This window comes from Molothrus ater, chromosome 13, assembly GCF_012460135.2.
Source record: "Molothrus ater isolate BHLD 08-10-18 breed brown headed cowbird chromosome 13, BPBGC_Mater_1.1, whole genome shotgun sequence".
In the NCBI taxonomy this organism is placed as follows: Eukaryota; Metazoa; Chordata; class Aves; order Passeriformes; family Icteridae; genus Molothrus; species Molothrus ater.
The window spans coordinates 3,529,280-3,550,854 of NC_050490.2; the positions used below are offsets into that span (position 1 = coordinate 3,529,280).

General features: G+C 48.9%; 1 protein-coding gene across 6 annotated transcripts in view; it reads left to right on the top strand.

Annotated features, from left to right (window-relative positions):
* Positions 1-21,575, top strand: part of PPCDC (phosphopantothenoylcysteine decarboxylase) — a 30,875-nt gene that overhangs the window by 3,585 nt on the left and 5,715 nt on the right. For 3 of the 6 annotated variants that reach the window (XM_054516216.1, XM_054516214.1, XM_054516215.1), the window contains exons 2-5: positions 4,094-4,189; positions 6,425-6,553; positions 8,151-8,413; positions 11,431-12,049. In XM_054516216.1, coding sequence (XP_054372191.1) covers positions 4,167-4,189; positions 6,425-6,553; positions 8,151-8,413; positions 11,431-11,516 — 501 coding nt within the window. In that variant the 5' untranslated portion in view covers positions 4,094-4,166 and the 3' untranslated portion in view covers positions 11,517-12,049. Of the gene's footprint in view, positions 1-4,093; positions 4,190-6,424; positions 6,554-8,150; positions 8,414-11,430; positions 12,050-21,575 lie in introns of those variants that run through there. The other 3 variants (XM_036389760.2, XM_036389761.2, XR_008508590.1) reach the window with 2 other exon arrangements.

Consider the following 21,575-nt stretch of genomic DNA (forward strand, 5'->3'; position numbering starts at 1 on the left):
GTGGGATATGGCTTTTCCAAATGTGACCCTGAAAGGGAAAACAGACCTTGTAAAACCAGAAATGGAGAACACAAGCTGCTCTATGTGTTTGTGTAGTATTTTTTTACTATTTGTTGTCTGGAGTAACAGAGGTGCCCAGCAGGGGCCACTGGTGCCTGATCAGGGAGGGAAAAGTGCTATTTTTGCTGTAGGATAAAGTTAAACATAGAAAACTTTTAGATTTTTAGAAAAGGAAGAACTATTTTGGAGCAGTGAAAGAAAAGAGTGGCAGGGGCAAGAAGAGTGCACTGAAATCTGCAGATTTATTGATGAGATTGCTGCCTGAATTTCCTTTGGGGTGCCCTGGGAGGCTGTACCTCGTGGGTACATTTAGCAGAAAAGCAGAGGAGGTGCTGGTTTATCTGGTTGATGTTGTCACCCAAGCTGGAAAGGGAGCTGGAGGTGAGGCAAAGGGAGGCCTCAGTTAATTTATGACTTGGCCTGATGTGGTTAGTGAGGTCAAAGGTCCCAGCCTGAAATAAGAAGGACAAAGAAAAATGACATTACGGAATGGGGTCACCAGCCCAGAGCCAGAGATAGAGATCTTCTAATCCTCTCCCTCTTGGATTAACTTGGCCATTGTCCATTTTCCTTTGCTCCTGGAGCTTGGGACATCCTTCTGTGTAGGTGACAGGCAGAATGCAAATGACCTGTGGTAGGAATTTGGCTCAAACGCTTTGCTTCTCTCTGAGTATTTGTTTCATAATGAAAAGCTGCAGACAGCTGGACTCAAACTCTCTGTGCAGCCCCAGAGGTCTGTGACATCCAGTGCAGATTATGGCCATTGGTTTTAGGGCAGAAAAAGCAAAATTGAGACATCCAGGAGTTTATAAAAGATTATTAATCCAAGTTATTTACTCATTTCTGCTGTGATTTCAAGGCCTGCTGAGTCAGTGTAACTTTCCCATGGCATTTATTGATCCTGCGCCAGGCTGTTGCATCAATTCCTTTACTGCTGGAGCAGAGCTTTACAAAGCAGGCAGGGCAGGAGCAGAATATGGCTTTGATACCAGAGGAGATGTGGTCACAGGCTTGCAACCAGAGTGGTTAGTTTAAATGGATGTTTTGCCTGAAATGCTCTGTGGTGAACGGCTTGGCAGAGTGATTTTGCTGCTCATTAAACTTTAACACCTCCTCAAGGGTGCCAGAGGATGTGACAGCTCACTGCCTTTTGCTTGAATTGTCCTTGACTTGTCCTGGAAGTGTCCAAGGCCAGGTTGGACGGGCTTGGAGCACCCTGGGATAGTGAAAGGTGTCCCTGCCCATGGCAGGGGGTGGCACTGGAACACCTTTAATTTCCTTTCCAATCCAAACCAGCCTGTGATCCTGATAGTAAAAGGTTTTAAAATCATCAAATTCGGGGAATTAGAAAGAAGCTAGACTTAGTGGGGCCCTGGAAAAATGTTAAAAATAGACTCTGAAAATATTAGGCTTTGTGTTTGCCAGATCACGTGAAATTGCATCTGTGTAAGCAGTATATGATAAATGATATAATTGTTAGATGTGATGATTGTTTAGTAATTAAATATAATTATTGTTTAGTTGTAAGAAGAATCATGAGAAACTATGTTAGAAGTTTGAGGGGGACCACGAGGAGCCCATGCTTGGCTGAAATCTATGTATACAGTAGAACAATATAAGTTTAATAATTAACATGAAAGTTATATGATGATAGAATATAAAAACATGTTCATCCTGAACTCATGTTCAGGAGTCATATTTGGTTTTGTACCCCTGACACCCAGAGCTCTTCAATAAAAACACCTGCATATAATCATTCTTGTGATTATGTGTTTCTGAATGCTAACAATCCTAGGTTAAAGAAAGGCAAGGACAGACTTTTTGGTGGGCAGAATGTTTTGCTCTTGAAGCTCCAGGATGTCACCTGGACTTCAGGTTAAAGTCACACCCTGTCACTTCTTTGTGCAGCTGCCAGGCAGGCTCTGCCTCAGCCTGTAGGTGCCATTTAACAGAGGAGCTCATGTGCTCAGGCTATCTAGAAAGATTTTGCTGTCAGACCTGAGAAAGCCATTAAAAAATAAAATAACCACGTGCACCTCCTTCCCCTGAGCACAAAGGGCTGGGCCAGGAGAATCCTCTATCAGAGACCAGCAGTGTTGCCTGAACGTGGGCTTTGTGGTAAAGTTTGTTTTGGAGATTTGGCTTAAGCCAAAGACCTTTAACTAATCTAAACTGTCTCCAGTGAGGGAGTTTGAGTGTGGCCAAACTCCCTTTACTGTTGAAGATATCCACAGGCAAACAGAGGGTGTGCCAGGTAAATAGAATAAACTATGCAGGCTGAGGTAATCCTGAGAACAGTGGGCTCTTCCCAGTCTAGCTGGAGGCACTTGAGGGACCAGGAGCCCACCCCAGCAGAAGACCTTCATTAGGGAGAATATTTAACTCACAGAACAACTTTTTTGGGGGCTGGTGGGATTTCAGCACTCAAACTCCTTCAACATCCCTCTGCAACGTTCTGGCCTGGAATGGTTGAATGCAGTGCTCGACAGCCAGAACTCTTCCCTAGTCATGGGCTTATGCTTGGAAGAAATAAATATTTTTTTCAATGGCAGCATTTCAGAGAGCAGCCATCTCCTTCAAACAGCACAGTGGCCTTCAAACCCCCCAAATAAATAAATAAATTTTTTGCAGACTGAGGTTAACACCTCACCCGAAGCCTGCGGCGCAGTGGAACAGCGATAGCACCTTTGTGGGTGTCGCTGCTTGGCTCGAGCAGCTTCCTGTGGGGTGAGGTTAGCATGGAAATAATACAGTTAGCTAATGCCTGGGAGTGTGATCTTCATGCTCAAAAACACTATGAACACCTGTCATTCCCAGTCAGGGGTGTTTCAAGAAAAACAGACGTTTAGAAGTGGCAGAAAAGCAAATGTACAGTACCAAAAATGTGTCGTGCAGCTGGTTTATCCTGTCACTTTTCTTTCAGAAATTGGGGGGAAATTACCAGTGGGCACAATATGCTGAGGCTGGGATTTTCCACTGCTCCCAGCTGTTATTCTAGTCTCATAGGATGCAAGGAGCCAACACTGCCTTGTTCCCATTGGAATAAACGGTGCTGGGAGCTGGATTCATGTGCTCTGTCATATCACTGCTGCTGTTGCAGAGAACTTCTTGGAGCTTGGAGGTTTCCAGCAGTTGGTTGTAGCAAGGAGTGTACACACCAAGTGCCTCCTCAGTTTTCTATCTCAAGGCACTGCTTTCCAGCAGGAAGGAGCAGCTGGTGGGGCTGATTTCTCCCCATCTCACTGCCAGATCAACAGAACCATGCAGTGGGTTCTGGGAGTTGCTGGAAGGAGCGGGTACTGGCCAATACCATGGAAAATGGGTATTTTTCACTGTAATCAGCAGCCTGAGGTTCATCTTCCTCATTACCAGTCTTCAGAGTGCTCCATCCATGTGTTTTGATGTTGATGGGTTTAAGGAACACCCTTGGGAGGAATTCAGCTGGAAATTCAGCTCCATGTCCCACATGGGCAGTCAGGGCATGCAGAGCTGACACTGGCTGACCCTGGTGTGTGGAGGACACCTCTGGTTCCCTGCCTGTGGCAGGAGCTGTTGCCAACGTTTATCAGAGCTGCAGGACACATAGCAAACAGGGAAAGGGCCCCTTTTCCACTTGGGAAGATTTCTGCAGGAGGAAATGAGAGGTTCACCTTAGCACCTTTTGTAAGTGTGTGCCAGATAGACACCTGAAGGATGGGATAGGCTTTCCCCAATAAAAGAAGGTTCCAATGGCTTTGCAGGTTTATCTGAGATTTCAGAAACCTCGTGTGTTCACCCAGTCTCTCTTTGTGGAAGCCACTGGTTTGCTGCACAGAAACCCTGTGCTATGGACACAGCTGCACAGACGTTTTCCCTTGTGCTTGGCAGGTGAGGATCTGTCTGTTTTAGGTAGACATGAAATGAGTTTCTGGTTCCTGCAGATCCCTGTGGTGGCCTGGCCCTTCAGCTGTGAATAGGGGAGGTTCTCTGAGAAGCCACAAAACCTTCTAAATTCTCCTCAAGTCTAACCAGTGGTCTTTTTCTTTCTGCTTAGCTCGAGGTGAAGGTGGTCACTACTGAGAGAGCAAAACATTTTTACAATGCCCAGGAGATTCCTGTGACCCTCTATGGTGATGAAGAGGAGTGGCAGGTGAGTTGTCCTTGCAAATAAAAGCATTCCTCTTAAGTTTTCTTGCAAGAAACCACACTTAGTTCTTTTTTAAACCTGAGCCAAGATTCACTCCTTGGTCTAGGAATATATGTTTGAAATGTGGCTTTTGAAGAACGTGCTGTAAAGGAAGAGGAAGAGAGAGGCTGCTCTGATGCAGTGCAGGATTTTGTCCTGCAGCAGGCAGGGAGAGTACAGAGTGGTCTCTCTCAACCCTGGGCTCAGCTACTCTGAGTGTCAGGAAATGTCAAGACAGCCACTGCAGAGCCATGGTGAGCAAGTTTGGTGCTTGTCATGAGTCATACTTGTCACGCAGGCAGCAGCTTCATTCTCCTTAGCTCAGCTGTCAGGGCTGTGAACATCTCTGCTCCCTGTGAAACGACTTTTTCTCCTGACTGCAGTTTTACTGACACACTTTGAGACTCCTTGAGTATGAAGAGGTTCATTGTACAAGCATCAAGATTTGTTTTTCCATACATTTCATCCCTGCTTTGCAGTGCTGATCTGAGCACGAGGTGCTCTCTCCTTACCCCTATTCCTGCTCACACATGAGCATCACTTTTAAGTGGATAGAAACACGCCAGTGACAACAGCCGGGAAACTTTCTGGCTGGTCTCAGGGATTGGTGGATACCTACTGGATCCCAAGGTGCTACAGCCTCAGGCAGTTGTTTCTGAGGAAGTGGGGTGATAGAAGGGCTGGAGGTCAAGCTTTGAGGTCTGCTGGCACACTGGAGAGCAGGCACGGAGCCCTTGTGGTGTGAAATAATCACAGAATGATTTGGGTTGGAAGGGACCTCAAACTCATCCAGTTCTACCCTCTGCCATGGGCAGGGACACCTTCCACTATCCTAGGTTGCTCCAAGCCCCATCCAACCTGGCCTGGAACATTTCCAGGGATGGGGCAGCCACAGCTTCTCTGGGCAGCCTGTGCTAGGGCCTCACCACCCTCACAGGCAACAATTTCTTCCAATATCCCATCTAACCCTGCCCTCTGGCAGCTGGAAGCCATTTCCCCTTGTCCTGTTGCTCCAGGCCTTTGTAGCCTCCCTCCATCTTGCTGGCTTCTTCAGGCACTGCAAGGACACAATTAGATCATCCCAAAGCCTTCTCCAGGCTAAACACTGCCAGCTCTGTCAGCCTTTCCTCATGGGAGAGCTGCTCCATCCCTGTGATCAGCAGCTTGATGGCCTCCTCTGGGCTCAGTGTGACAGCCTGCTCAGCATCTCTTTGGGAGATCCTTCACTCTGACAATAACATGGCCAGAAAGGATAGAAGTGAGTGGAGGAGGTAGGAAAGGTGTTCAGGAAGCCCCAGCTTTTCGGGTGCTGCCTTTTTGTTGTGGCTTCCCGTGACTCAGAGGAGGAGCAGTCTGTGGCCCTGACACAGCCCCTGCTGGCCTGTGGTTGGGTCTCCTCTGGGGAATAAGCACCTGATGCTGTTTGCTGCTTCTCAGGACTCTTTCCCAGTTAACTGAGCTCTTAAAACCAGGGTTCTCTTGAGCAATTCAGGGCTTTAGAGAAAACAGAAATAATCACTCAAGAGTGTGTCAAGGAGAAGCTGTGGCTGCCCCATCCCTGGAAGTGTTCAGAGGTGGGATGGGCCTTGGAGCAACCTGGTCAAGGAGAAGGTGTCCCTGCCCATGGGACAAGGTGAGCTTTAAGGTCCCTCCCAGCCCAAACCATTCTGTGATTCAGAGAGCCAAGAGAGGAGAGAAGTGCCAAACTGGATAAACCTCATCCATCATGGAGAAGGGCAACAGGACACTGTTTCTTGCAGTACTTAGGAGGGTTCTCTTTGCTGCTTTGAGTGTGAGTAGGGTTGTGCATCCTAATTAAAAGCGACGTGTTCGTTTAGGGGTCTGTACCTCGTGAGAAGCCAGTGGGCAGCTTCACATCAATGTGAACTTATAAATTACATGAGTTTCCCAGGAAATGTACCCCTGGTTTGGGCCTGCCTGGCTCAGCTGGTTGAGGAATGGAGCTCTTAGGAATAATTACAAAGCTAAGGAATGCCATGGATAGGGACAGCTCTTTGCTGTGGTTGTCAGATGTGTTAATTGTCTTGTGGGGAAGGCTCCCCCTATCCATTGATCCACTGCCATCCCTTAAATTCCATAAGCATAATCCCACAGGAATTCCATCAGGAATTGTGATTCCTGGGTGGGCTGGATGAGGTGTGTGAGGGTTTGGTGCTGCCCACCTCGTGTCCCCCACAGCTGTGGAAGGGCCGCTCGGACCCCGTCCTGCACATTGAGCTCCGGCGCTGGGCTGACCTCATGGTGGTGGCACCTCTGGATGCCAACACGCTGGCAAAGGTCGCCAATGGCATCTGTGACAACCTGCTGGTGAGTACCCAGGCTCTGCCTGCCACTGCTGCCACCCCTCAGCACTGCCTGACCTTGCCTCCATGGAACCTTGGTGCTTCTGCAGCATCACCAACAGTGAGATTTGCACATTCTGCTCCCCTTTCATCTGCTTGTCTCTCTCTTCCCCAGCATGATTCCCCTGCTCCGTCTCCTTTCTTCCCTGAAATCTGTTCCCACTCCTCAGTTCTCTCAGCCTCTCATCTCATTTCCCAGCCCTGCTTTGTGTTCCCTGCTTTTCTGGAGGGTGGTATTTCTTTCTGCCTCCATCTTCTCTCTCTGTCACTCATACACACAAACACACACTCACTCCCTTTTGAGTTCCTCTACATTTTTTTCAATGCAATCTGGAAAGACACCTGTGAGATCAGATAAAACTGTTTACTTCCTGCTACTTCACCACCTCCCTCACCTAACATAGCACAGACTTTCAGACATGCTCATGCCCACTTACCTCCCAGCCTCAGCTACAGAGGATTTTGCTTGTTCAGGCTTGTTTCTTGGTATTTAAAGGGCTCTTGAGCTCTTCAGCCTAATCAGAAAGTGTATTTAAAGGGGAATATTCTTCTTTGTTGGGTGCTGGGGACCTTCAGTGGGGCTGAATAGTTTGTGGCCAGGCATTAACCACACAAAAGGTCTCAGGAAGCTGCAGATCTGCGTGACCTACAGCCTTTTGGGTAAGAAGTGCATATAAATGAACAAAATCCACCCAGAGCAGATCTGTGGGAGGGACAAGCAATGTCTTGTCCTTCTGGGTCCCTTGTGGGTGTGCACAGGGAAGAGCTCAGGATGGATGTCAGGGATGTGTGGCTTCACAGGCTCCTGCCAATCTTTGAGAGCCTTGTGAAGGGAAGAGGCAGCTCCAGGAAAGGGAAGTGAGTGCTGGAGGTGCTGGTTGGCAGCTCAGAACAGATTTCATCAGATTTCCTTGTGCTGGGAAGGGTTCAAGTCACAGGGTATAAAAAGGATGGGCAGGGTTCCTGTAAGACTCTGTGATCAGAGCTGCTCCCTTGGAAGCTCCTTTGTTTGAAATGCTGCAAGGCCTGGGGAATCCAATGGACATTGCACTAAGAGCAACCAGCATTGTCTTTCCAAGGGGATGAGGTGTTCTTGGATTATCTGGAGGTGCTGAGGAGTCAGATTTGATTGCCTGTAGCACACAGGAGCTGCCAGATGCCTTGTAACCTGCCAGCATCTCCTGCAGCAGCCCATATGTGCTCATGCTCTCCTTTGTTGTATCCTGGAAGCAGCACTGTTTCCCTTACAGGGAGTTATGGATCCAGCTGGCATTTCATGTCAGAAAGACTCATTGCCAACTTTCAGTGTTCAGCTTTGTTATCTGAAGTGTTGCCCCGGGAGTGTCTTTGTAGTCAGTAAGATCTGTGGCCACCTCTCAGCTCCTCTGTATCCCACACAGTCTCTACACATCCTTTTCCAGCTTGGTTTGCTCTGCCTGGGCTGCTGCCTAGAGCAGGGTGGGATTTATCCTCTGCCTAGCCTCCCTCATCTTTCCTGCCTGTCAGAGATGAGCTTGGCTGGAATGTGCTGCAAATTAATCTCAGCCCATGGGTTAATCCAGCTGTGCTGACAAAACAACAGCCAGGCTGGAAAGGTGCAGCAAAGGGATGGGAAGGAGTGAGGAGATCCCAGCCCCGCCATGGCTTCTCCTGCAGACGTGTGTGATCCGCGCGTGGGACCTGAGCAAGCCCCTGCTCTTCTGCCCAGCCATGAACACGGCCATGTGGGAGCATCCCATCACAGCTCGCCACGTGGAGCAGCTCAAGGCCTTTGGCTACACGGAGATCCCCTGTGTGGTGAAGAAACTGGTGTGTGGAGATGAAGGTCAGTCCTTTTCCTGGCTCCTGCCCCTTTCCCTGCCCTGTCCTGGAGGGTTGTGCTGCCTTTTGCTGTGTGGCCACAGAGATGTTGAACTGCCAAAGCTGAAGCTTTGCCCCGTGTTATCCCTCATCATTAATTTTTAAATAGCCTTAAGAGCTTCCAGCTGAGCCTGATACTTAACAGAAATGCTCATTCAGGAAGAGGGGAGATCACAGAGAAGGAAGGTTCCTGTGGCAAGCTTCACCAGCCTGGTATTTGGGTGTCCTGACTTTGCCCTCTGCTGGGACTGGGGGCTGTTTTCATTGTGCCTCAGTTCCTCAGTGTGGCTGCATTTGCAGGGGTCCCAGGACGAGGGAAGAGATGAGAATCTTGTCTCCATGTTTCAGTAGGCTGATTTATTATTTTATTATATATATTATATTAAAAGAAAATGATATATTAAAACTATACTAAAAGAATAGAAGAAAGGATTTCATCAGAAGGCTAGCAAGGAATAGAAAGGAATGATAGTAAAATCTTGTGACTGACCAGAGAGTCTGAGACAGCTGGACTGTGACTGGCCATTAATTAAAAACAACCACATAAGACCAATCAAAGATGCACCTGTTGCATTCCACAGCAGCAGATAATTATTGTTTACATTTCAGGCCTCTCAGCTTCTCAGGAGAAAAAGATCCTAGCAAAAGGATTTTTCATAAAATATGTCCATGACACCTCAGTTCCATCATTGGGATTAAATCTTGTCCCTGAGTGCAGACAGTGAGAAAAGCCCTTTGCAGATGTGGCTGGGGGTGTAGCTGGACACACATTTAACATTTGTTGTTGTTGTTGCCTGGGTTACTTTTTAGCCTCCCAAACAAGCTGTGATTTGGGGTTTTGACACCGGAGTTCTGTGAAGTGAAAGAGGGGTGTGGAGGAAGTGCATACTGAATACATTTAGCTTGCAGTGTTAAGAAATAATGCTCTCATTTGAGTTTTAGTAGTTTGCTTTAAATTGAGGTATTTTGACTTTTGGGAAGGGTTTTGATACAAACCACTTGGATGAATGGATTTGCTTTTTTATTAAAATTTCATTGGGCAAATCTCTGTAAAACGTGCCTTAGTTCCAGCCACAGCCTGCACCTACTTCTGTGTAACAGCCCTGGCTCCAGCAGGATTTTAACCACCCTGTCAGTCCAATAAACAGTCTGTGACAAAGGCTGTTAAAATGTCTCTCATGGTTAAATTCTAGGCCTGGCTTAGTTTTGGAATCCTTAGGTAGGTGCAATGCCTCCATGGATTTGTACTTTTGGAACTGAAAACTGAAAAATATTTACAGTTAGGTAAGTGTAGTCAAGTAACTGAGACATCAGTTGAAATATCCTAGATGACTAGCCTTCCACTGGGATTTTAGACATGATGACATGATCAAATTTCTTCATGTCCAGCTCAGCTGTCTCAGCTGTGAGAGCAAACTCCTGAAGGAGCTTGGAGGAGAGGGATGCAGGGATGGCAGGAGCAGCCTGATCTGACTGGACTCCACCTGTGCTTGTGAGTCAATTCCCAACAAGATCTTCCTGATGGCAAACACCAGCACTTCTCCTGGCATCCTGTAGGGAGATTATGGCAGGGCACTAATGGATTCCATCTCTCTGAAGACCAAACTTGTCTCCACAAATGACTTTTTTTCACCCCTTCCCCTTTTCTCAGGCCTTTCACCCCACAGCCTCTTCCACACTCATTTTGGTTTTGTGGCTTCCATCCACGCAGGGGTTTCCCTGGTTTCCACACAAGCAGCACGTAGCAAAGCTCACACACGTGGTGCAGGAGAGACTCAGTTTGCACCAGTTTTGTCTGTTGATGTTGTGGTTTGTTTTGCTCTAGGAGGTTTCTCTTCCTCACCCTGTGTGGTTGAGTCTCACCTGAAATGCACCAGATCCTTACTGCCTCTGAGTTTTATCTGATGAATTTTTCTCCTTTAGTAAAGTGTGGGTTTAGACAGAAAGTCCAGCTAAAAGAGTTAGAATACCAAACTGAGTTTCTTGACTGGATAGTTTCCACACTGCCATTGTCTTTATCATCCTTGGCTGGATTTCTAGAGCCTGGCACACTGGCAGATTTCCACCTGTAGGCCTGAGCTGTGCTGTAAGAGTTTGCTTTGCTAAACCTCAGAATCCAGCACTGAATTGCCAGAGATGTTGGAGTAGTGGATGGTGGAGGAAGAAGGCAGGCCTTGGAAGTGTTCTGGAGGGGTCTAGCTCTGCCAAACCATGCAGAGGAGTGTCTCTTGTCAGGTGCAGCTCTTCTCCCTGAGCTTAGCAGAGCAGAAGGGTCCAAATCTGCCTGCAGCTTGTCCACAGGATGCTCCAGACATCCTGGGATTTATAGGTCTGAAAAAGATGAAAACAGCATTTCCCAGAACTAATTTCTGCTGAGCAGTAATTTATGAGCTCAATTAGCCAGCAGGATAAAATACCAAGGGAGACTCCTTTTCAGTCTTCCAAGAGACAAATACCTGTGGGAGAAGCATTTTTCCTCAGCTCCAGGCAAATTAGAAGAGTGAATGGCCTCAGTTCCCAGTGCTGAGTTGAGCACACAAGGTTAGACAAGGTGATTTAATAATCTCAGGCTTTAAAATTCTGAACCTGAGTTTAAAACTGCTTCAAAGGAAAGCAGCAACACAACATAGATTAGATGTTCATCTGGCAGATAACCAGGCCCAAAGGAAAAACCTTTCCATTTTGTTCTGTCCAGCACTCAGCCTTCTCCAAGAGTTGCTCCCAGGATTCAGGCTGGTGGGAATCCACAACAGCTTTCTCTAATGGAGGTCCTTTCTCCCAGGCAGAGTCATGGGAATGGTCTGGATTTGTCAAGTCTTTTGTGTAGGCAAAAACTATTTCAGAAAGATTCTGAAACCACACAACTTTGGATTGAAATATACCCTGGAGAAAGGAGGTGAGATAGGGAATTTTGCTCCACACACTTTCTTTAGGTTACCCCCACCCTGGATTTCACCATGTGGTTTTGCTCTTGCCCTGCAGGCCGAGGTGCCATGGCAGAAGTGTGGACCATCGTGGAAAGAGTTAAAAGGATCCTTGAAGAACGGGATGTGCCAAGGCAGAGCTGATGTTTTGGCATGTAAATGGTGGTTTTTGTGCCTTCCTGATGGTTTGGAGATAAAGCCAGCAGGAAGCTGGGCTCAGCTGCCCTGGTACCATGGCATGCATACCTTTAGCTGCTCTCCAACAGAAGGAGCCAACGGTTGTCTTCCAGCTGGTGCCAAACTGAAATGTGGTACCTCACCACAGACTTTTAAAAACCAGAGCCAAGAATGTGCTGCTTTAGTGTGGAAAACCCTGTGGTATTTTGGGAGTAACTGTTCCTGAGGCTGCTCAGCCCCCAGTGCTTCACACCTGCTCTGTTCTGGGCAGGCTGCAGAAGGTGCTTGAGCTCCTGTGGTTCTAAAGAGGAAAAGGCCCTGCAAATTCTGGTGCAGGGTAATTGCAGTCCCTTCTAGCAAGTGTCTCCTGAACCATTCCTGCTCTCCAAAGCTTGGTCCATAGCTGTGCTGGCTGCATGTTCCTCCCAGCAGGAGTCACTGTCCAAACAGATTTTCCCTCTGGGAACTTAATAAAAAAGAATTTTTAATCCTTCCCCTGATGAGTTGACTCTTGTAACTGCTTTGGCCAATATCTTTGCTAAGTTGTGTCTGCTTAGGGGTTTTATCAGAAAAAAATTGACTGAAAGGAGCTCTGCAGTCCTTTTGTAACTGTTGTCTGGAGAGGGATGCAGGTATCAACCTCATTCCGAAGTGCCTCCTGCCCATCTGGGTGCCCCAGTCAGGAAACAAGCAGGCCAGGCCCTCATGGAAAGCCAAGACTGCGTTTTTCCCATGGGAATGAAGTGAAACTTCACCTTTGATGACCTTTTCAGCTTGAAAATTTATTGCCTGGCATGAATAAGTTGGGAAATCCTGTGCCCTTATGGGCCAGACCAGGCAGGGCTCCCCCAGTCCAGCCTTTCCTTGGGAACATGATCTTGCTCCTGAGAGGACTGGGAGCTGTGGAACATACTGCTCCAGCAGATCACTGCTGACCTACAGAGTTCATTTTTGACTAAACCCAAACAAATTGAGGCCTTGGGTACAGCATGTGCATCCTGACAGTGAGGGAAACCTCCAGCCTGCTGTGCATGAGGGAAGAGGTCACTAGGTTAGGTTTGCTTAACTTACCCATCCCACACAATTAAAACCTCTGAACCTTTCCTGTTTTGGCTCTTCCACTGACAGAAATCCACATAGTCACAATTTCTGAGAAGGATCTTGGTGTGAGCAGAGCTTGTGGCTCACACAGAGGGCTGGAGTGGTGCTGTGGCTGTGGCTTCTGCATTTTGCCAGGATTTATGGAGTGACCTGCATCATTTGCTCATGTTCTCAGCCTCTCAGAGGACCTTCCCTTAAGCTCACTGACAGTAGCAGAGATGTTTCTGGCTTCCATGACTTCTGATGTGAATGGTGTTTCTTCTCCTCACAGGACAATGTGTGTTTTGGCTGCTACAACTGGCACTTGTCCTTGGGATCTGTCCTAGCTACCTCCTGTGCCTGGAGTTGTTTATCCCTTCTTCTGCTCCCTGACTTGGCAGCACAGAAAATCCAACAGAGATTCCTCTAGTCCAGGGCAAAACACCACATTCCTGATAAGAGCCTTCCTCTCTTCCAAGCCTGCTTTGCTGCCTTGAGCTGCTCCAGAAATGTTGAAAAGTGATCTGCACAATTGCTGTGATTTTTCCTTGGAAGCAGGTTGTGATAGCTTTCCAGGCTGGGATAAACCTGTGCCCAAACCACCTTTCCTTCAGGGCAAATAGAAGAAAAACAGTTAAGCTCCTTCTGGGAGGTAGGAGCAGCTTCCAGCCTGGCACAGGTACAGGCCCCCACACGTGGCCGGGGAGATGCAGGAGCTGCTCCCTGTGGAAAAGGAGCAGGAATAGAGCTGGGGAAAGCCCTGTCTGCTTGAGGAGGTGACTTTGGGACAGTGTTTTTCTAGGATGAGGCTTGGGGTGATGATGAAGGACCTGATTCCAAACCAGGGCTCTGTGCCAGCTTGGGCAATAGGCACTGCCAAGCTCTCCTTAGTGAGGTCACCAAGAGGTGTTGAGGGATGGATCCCTCAGGGCATTCAGGCTTCCGCCTCCATCCCTCACAGCTCTGCGTGTGACCCAGGTTCACAGGGCAGGCCTGAGACACTTCCCATGAGCTTTTTCTTTTCCTTCAGCTTTTCTTTTTGAGCCACACGCTGATTTTTTGTTTCACTTTCCCATGAAACTGTCGGATGACCGAGGCAGCACTCCCATGAATCCTGCTGTGTTGCAATTTCATTCATCCTGCTTAAAACTGTTTCTCTCAGCATGGCTTGGGAGTGGTAAAGAGCCAGGACAAAAGCTGAGCAAAGGCAGCAGCCCACCTCCTTTCCTGGGCTTGCACATGCCTCTCAGCATCCCTGGCTCTGGCTGCTTTCCCCCATCCCAAACTCCATGGGATTCCTTTGCTGCTTGGATTTAGGGAGCACCACAGGAGGATGGAGATGCCATGGTGCTCTTTTGGTCTGGCTTTGATCAGGAGTTGGCTCCCCAGCCTGAGTTGGGATGGGAATTGCATCATCTCACATGCCTGTCCCATCCCACTCCTCCATCCTGGGAGCCTACAGCAGGAAAAGAACATCTGAAAAAAGTGACAAAACCTCCCAAAATTTAGATTTTGAGCAGTGGTGTCTCCGTGGTGCACCTGGTGCTGTGGCTTTGCACCCCGGGCCTCCGGATTTGACACCTCTTGCCCCCCTGGGCACAGGGATGCCACCCACTCCAGATCCCCAAAGCACGTGAGGTGACAGGAAGTGGCTTTGTCCCCAACCACAGCCCAGCCAGGCACTGAGGGAGGCCAAGGGTTGCCACAGGGTGACAGATCAGCGGTGGCAAGTGAGAACAGGAGGTGTTGGGAGGTTTTTTCCTTTCCTTGCTCTGGCAGGGTTCAAAACAACACCATGAGAAACAAATCTTCCTCCTGTAAGAGGAGGGATGGTGGAAAATGGAGGTGATCCAAAGGATAGTGGTGGTTCCAACCTCTGCCCTCATGTTTTGCTTTCCATGTGCTTAATTTTTTTTTCCTGGCCAGCCCTTCTGACTTGGGAGATGCTGGGAAGCAGCTGCATGACCCTCACTGGTGATAAGGTGGTTGCCAAAAGACCAGCAGGGCTGGGCACAGACTCCTTGGCACCAGCAACACAGATAGCTTAACTTTGGTGGGGCAAGCTCCCAATTAAAACTTGCAGGTGCAGGGTTCTTCCCCTGGCCACCTGCCTCCATGGGTGCTTGAAAATTGTTTCCAGGAGTAATTGAGCTTAATTAGAGCTTGAATTCCCTGGAGCTGGGAGGCTCAGAGATGCACAGGGGACTGAAATAATCTGATGGGGCAGTTCCCTCCTAGGTCTCTGGGGTTTTCCATCCTCTGTCGGGGGTTTTATTCATGGGATCTCATGTTGTCCTTTAGATGGGGATGGAGTTTTTTTTCTGTGGGAATGCTGGCTTTGGTGTTATACCTCACTTTTCTGACTCTCTGGGAAAATGGGATAAAGGGGATAGAATGACCAAAAAGCCTTTGTGCTGTCCAGGAAGATGAGGAATAAAGGTCACTTTAGTCATCACAGTAAAGATAAAATGTATGTACTCTTGACCACAGGGTCCTGGGATCCTAAAGGGAAATGGGCTCTGCATGGACACTCCTAAAATGAGGGTTAAAATCAGGCTCCAACCAGTGTAATCAAAGAGCCCTCAGTCTGAAATCAAGGAGTGCCTGGGTGCTCCCAATCCCCTGTCCCATTGCATTCAACCCCTGGCAGGTCATCATTGGCCACTGCCAGCTGTGGGGGGAGACCACCCCAGTCACTCTTTGTCCCCCCACTCCCCACAGGAGTATCCAGAAAATTCCCCCCACATCCTTCTTCCAGCACTGGGTGAGCGTGCCAGGAGAGGCAGTGCCAAAACAAGCTGGGGGAGGGCCAGCACAGCAATAAAAGCTTTATAAAAGGGATTTATTCCTCCAGGGCTCCTTGGATGGCTGCAAGAGCCTTTCCCCAGGAGAGCTGCACCCCCAAGAGCAGCCTGAGCCCTCAGGCCTGGCTCTGCTCTGTCTCGCTTCATTTCCACAGGGTGCTTGGGTGGTTTATAGTTTAGGAGAAATATGATTCATGAACTCCAGTGTGATAAGGATGAGGGAGGAAAGAAAAGCCACGTCAACCTGAAGGAATGTGGCTGGTAGAGAGCCCAGCCTGTGGCTGGCAAAAGCCCTGGGAGAGAGGATCAGGCGTAAAAAGGGACAAGATGAGAACATGTGCCTGAAAAAATAGCTGAAATCTTCCCATCCCTGCTTCAGGGGCTCTTGTCCCCCAAATGCACTGCAGCCTGAGGCCGTGGGATGGCTCCAGATAAACTCCATGGACATGGGTCAGCCAAACTTCCTAACTGGGGATAATTGATGGCCCAAGCTGCTGTGTTTGCACTGGGCTGACTGTGCTCCCAAGGCTCCAGAGCACTGCTCTGCTTCCCTGAGGATCAGGAACCAGTGTGGGGTTGGGAGCCATGCCAGCCATCCCAAAGCAAGCTCCTGAGGGGAGCATTGTCCCTTTGTCCCCCTGCTCTGCCTGCTGGGCACATGGCTTGGGCAGCCAATGCCATGCAGAGATTTCCTTCACCAGTGGGAATGAGGGTGGCAGGGAAAGCCCTGACCTGGTTCTTGCTGCCCACTGTGCAAACCCACCACGTTTGCCATCCTGGCAAACACAGCTCCTTTATAAATGCAGCAAAATTTGGCTGTGATGAAAGAACGCGGCCATTATCAGAAAGAATTCCAGCTCTGGGATGTGCCAAGGCACACACAGGCAGACCTCTGCCCCCTGTTCCCATCCAGAACATCCTTCCTGAGGGCGGGGAGCTCCCCGCTCTTGCAGCATCCCCAGGGAGTCCGTATCCTGCATACCCTCGGGGTGAGTGTGCTCTGAGATGTTCTGGGTGGATGTTATTTACAGCAGCAGTTTTCATTGATAGCAAATCGCTCTTGGTGCCGGGAAAAAGCTGCCGAGGTGCGGGCAGGGTGCGGGCAGGGTGCAGCCGGAGCACCCAAATACCTGCAGCCCGTGAACCCAGCCAGTTGCCTCGGCATAAAGTCAATATTGGCCCTTGCACGCAGCGGCACTCCCGCTGCCAAAGCAGAACAAAGCCCAGCGCGTCCCTCCAGCACCGCCTCTCTGGGCCGGCTCTTTAAAAGTAATCAGCATTAAATTGTTGGGTCTGCTGGGGCTTTGTTGGAAGTCAAATACCTGGGAAAAGCTGTGGAGAAAGAGAGCTCCAGCTGCTCTGCTTCTTACTCCTCACCCTTCTCTCTCCCTCCCCTGACCCAGCATCCATCCTCTCCCAGAGCACCCATCCAAGCCGGATCACTGCAGGGAAGAGACATCACTTCACATCCCTGTCACATCCCCAGCTCCTCGGAGGGCACTGTCGTGCCAGAGCCGGGACATGGGAACTGGCAGCACCCCAGGGAAATAAAAGCTGAAGTGCTTTGAAGGCTTGGCCTCCGAAGGGGGAGGGTGATGGGGGAGCAGAGAGGAACCAAAACCCAGCGGCAGAGGAACAGGCAGAGGGTGAAGGGGAAGTGAAAGCAGCTGTGATTACTGAAAGCTCAGATGTGAAAGAGTGGGAGCACTATCTTTGGGGCTCTCACTTCCCTGTCTGTGCAGGTTTTCTTGGCTTCAGGCTATTTTTAACCCCGTTCCTGTCTTTGCTCATAAATTCCACCCTGGGGTGGGTGGGGAGGTGAGTGCCACATGTGCCACCAGATTTTGGAGTCTGGGGACTGCTCAGCATCCCTGGATGGTGGGGTTGGGGGATCACCCAGCATCCCTGCATGGTGGGCTTTGGGCGGGGGGGGTCACCAAGCATCTCTGCATGGTGGGGTTTGGGGGGATCACCCAGCATCTCTGCATGGTGGGGTTTGGGGAATCACTCAGCATCTCTGCATGGTGGGGTTTGGGGGGGGGGGTCACCCAGCTTTCCTGGTCTGCTGAGTTTTGGGGACTGTTCCCTGCCAGGGATGCAGATATATCCAAGTTGCATCACCCCTTTCCATCCCATGGCACCTGGGCTGTATCTGTGTGCTTGGCCTCCAGATAAGGAGGTATTTTAGTCTTTTAAGCAGACTCACAAATATGTGGTCCCTGTCCCCAAATATTTTCTACAGGACTGAGCACCTGGTGGTGGGGCAGAGTGGGGTGTTTGGCTACATCAAGCACCTCCATAAAAGCCTTTTTAACGTGGAACCCTGTCACCAAGGGATGAAAGAGCTGTTAGTCTGGTATCAAGCAAGGGTTTTCTTTCTCAAAAACTAGTAAGTGATGCTTCCTCTAAATGGTCCTTATCCCTGCAGCCTCCACGCTTAGTTTTGGTTAACAAAATTCTGCAGAGGTGTGGATTTAAGCAATTTAACGGCACTAATTAAAACCGTGCACACACACACACCCACACACACCCCACCCTGTCCCATCCCTGGAAAGAGTCAGCATAACTCAGCGGTGACCTCGGCTGGGCTGTGTGACTACTGTCCTCTGTGGGACCCCAAACCTGGGTTTAAAGTTAAGCCTGGGATTAGAGGCTGTGCTGAAGCCAGCAGGGTGAGTCCCTCACTCTCCTGAATCAGCAGTGGCTGCACAGGGAAGCCCCAGAGCAGGCAGGAGGGAGTCTGGCAGCTCGTGGGGTGTTGGATGCTCCAAGGAGGGAGCTGGCTGAGGGTCCCCTGAGCTGCAGAGGACAGAAACCCCAGTAAAATTAACATCACTGCAACTGGGTTTAACCCACTTAAACCTCTGTGCCTTGTCCTGTTGTGGAAGCATCCTCATTCTCCCCCAGAATTCTCCCAGGGCTGTCTGCCTTCCTTTTGAAGCCTGTTTTTCTCTTCCCTCTGCTCTTTTAATGCTGCTGGGTCGATTTACCCCAGTTTAAGGACAGTTTCGTTTCCTCTATACCGTCCTTGAATTCTGTCATTAACAGGTCACTCAGCAGTCAGTCCTGTTCCAGGGATGGGGAGGGAGGCAGCTCCTGCTCCGTGCTGAGGAGGGGATGCAGAAGTGTTAAAAACGGGACCACACTCCCGGTACTCAAGTAATTTCAGCATTTATTATAATAAAAAGAAAGGCCTAAAGCAAGGAGGCCCCCGGGCCGAGCAAGAGCGTTCCCGTCGGGGCTGCTCAGCAGCGATGGCCCTGATGTTCCAGGTGGAGCAGCACAAATTCAGTGGGTCAGATGCCCCTTTTTATCCTGTTTTTTGTCCCTTTGGATTGGTTTCTTTTTGGATCCTTCATTTGCATGAAGGCTTTCGGTGCTTGATTGGCCATTACGATTCTGTCCAGGCTGGCTCGTTTCACTTGGGGGGTGATGCACTTTACTCAGGTGTACTTATGGTACATTGAGTACTGGATTTCTTATAACTACCCTCTTAACCCTTTTTACAATGACCAAACTAACAGTACATGTTTAACAATTATCAACTATTTTACAGTCGTTTCTAACCCATTTTTAACAGAAGGAAACATCTAGGGACTTTCCCTTTGAAATAAACCAACACAAGAAAGAAAGGATAATATAATTAGGTGGGGAGAGAGGCAGAAGAAAAGTCACTCCCTGAAACCCAGCCCCTTTCATCCCGCAGGGAGATCACAGGCGAAGCTGGGTCAGATGTGCTGGAACACTTCCAGGCCCAGAGTGTTTAAACAGAAAGGTTATGTACTTGGGAGATTCATTTCATCTCTTAATTGGTTGTTTGTTTGTTTATATGACTCGGGAGCTCTTTTCTGTGTTTGCTTTGCTGGCTCACTCAGCTGCTGAAAATCCCGGCCGGCCGCGTCCCCATCCGGCCAGTGCCGAGCACGGGGCTGTCCTTCGGTCCGGCTCCTCCCCATGACCCCTTCCCAACACCCCCCCCGGAGCCAGCGGCCTTCCCGTGGCACCCAGGTGTGCCGCTGGGATGCTCCAGCTGAGGCTCCACCGTGCCACCATCTCCTCTTCCCTTGTGGAAATCAGGAGATGGTGGGGATGGACCCCTCTGAGCCAGCATTTGAAGCTCTCCCTCTCCCGAGCATCCTCTCAAGCCCAGGAGAGGATGAGATGCGAAACGCTACGGGTTTGGGTTTGGGTTTGGTTTTCCCCCTGGTCTTGGTTCTCTGCTGGTTTCAGCCTGCACAAAATTTAGGAGGAAAATCAGCTTTCTCCTACCATGGCTCTGGAGAGAAGTTTTGGAAATACCTGGAGAAGTGCAACAGCTTCTCTCTCACCCTCCTCTCTTGGCTGTATATACATTTTATGCTAATTTGCTCCTGGTTTTATCTGGGTTTATGTTAATTTCCCCGTATCCAGGCGTGCCCAGACAATGGGCACGAGGTGCCCTGGGGCTCTTTGGCCCAGCGGTGTCCTGGTGGCAGATTGTCCCCTCCACCTCGTGCTTGGATGGGAGAACCTCTTTCCATCCCCCTTTCTGGAGCCAGTGGATCTTTATCTCAGCCTGGCATCCATCCCTGGAGGTGAGAGGGGAAGCTGCTCCTGGTTGGGCAGATAAGGAGCAGCCACCCAGATGGATCAGTGGGATGACCTTGGGAGGAGCAGCCTCGGGGCGATGGGGAAGCCGAAGATAAAGGAGGGCATCGTGCCCAAGATGAGCTGACACCACCACCCTCGAAATGAGGAAAGTGTTTCCAAAACAGGCGGGTCGGCCCCAAAACACCTCCCAGCTCCTGCGGCTCTCCTGGAACTGATGTCAGCAATGGCCACGTGTGTTTGGGAGGAGCTGATGGGCGTCAGTGCAGGAATGTGAGGATCTGGGGCTTTTTTTTCCCGTGGGTTTTGGGGTTGCAAATGTGTTAACATCTGGGTTGGGTTTTTTTGGGGTTTTTTTTTTTTTTTGTTTTTGTTTTTGTTTGTTTTTTGTTTGTTTTTTTTTTTTTTCCAAAATCAATCCCTTTCTCAATCTTTGCTGGATGCAGAGGAATACACATTGCTAAGAGCTAAATCAGAGCCTCTGCTCCTCCTCCTCTCTCCTTCCTCCCTTTGAAGTCTGCATCAACACTGCTAATTAAAACCACGTTGGGAGAAGTTTATTGATTTATTCTCTGGAATTTCTTTTTCCTCCTGGACTTTTGAAATGCTGTCATGGAAAAGGACTTCTCCATGTGCTGCCCACTCGTTTTTGTGGGGATATGATGGAGATTTTAGGGATGCCATTTGCTTTTGTTAAAATTTTAGAAGTTTAATAGTAATGAAAATAGTAATAACAATTAGGACAATAAGAGACAATAAAAAGCAAAGAATTACGGACATAGGGTGCCTGGCACTCTGCCACAAAGCACACTTTGCTAACAAAGGATTACCCCTTAAAAGCAATAGCCTATTGCATATTCATAGATCTCATACATGATTCAAACATTCCTTTCAAACTAGGGGGTTTCTGCTTAATTTCAGCTTCCCCCCCATCTTGTAAATCGACCTTCTTGGTTCCTCAAAGTCTGAGCTGTCCTGATAAGGAGGCAATAATTCTTCTCTTGGGATCTTGGTGTCCGTTGCTGTTATCTCTATACACATAGGATAATGTGAAGAATTTCTTGATTATCTTTTCCATTCCTTGAGCTAGGAATGGAAAAGTATACAAAATAATACAAAAAGTATCTTACATCACATAGTTTCTATTTTAATATTAAGCTATAGCCTAAAAAACATATTTACCACACTACTTAAAAGAGATTCATACAGCACTACTTAAAAGAGATTAATACAGCATAACTTTCCAACATAACACATCTAGTATTCATTTTAATATTTGCAAAGAGCCAATCATATCATATGCATTTTTCACAGCACCAACTTGCAACCATCCCAGGCTGTGATGGTGTCTCCAAGCTTTGGGGCTGTGAGAGCATCCTGTGCTGCCTCCCCAGTCTGTACCTAATCCCTTGCAGTCAAATCCAGCAGGACACAGCCCCAAGCCATCCAGTGGGCCCCATGAGATGTTTGGAGCAGCAAGGAGGTCAGGAAAGCAGGAAGCCTCCAAGCTGGTGCTGGCCTGAGGTGGTGGGATGGGAGGACAAAAGGCTATGGG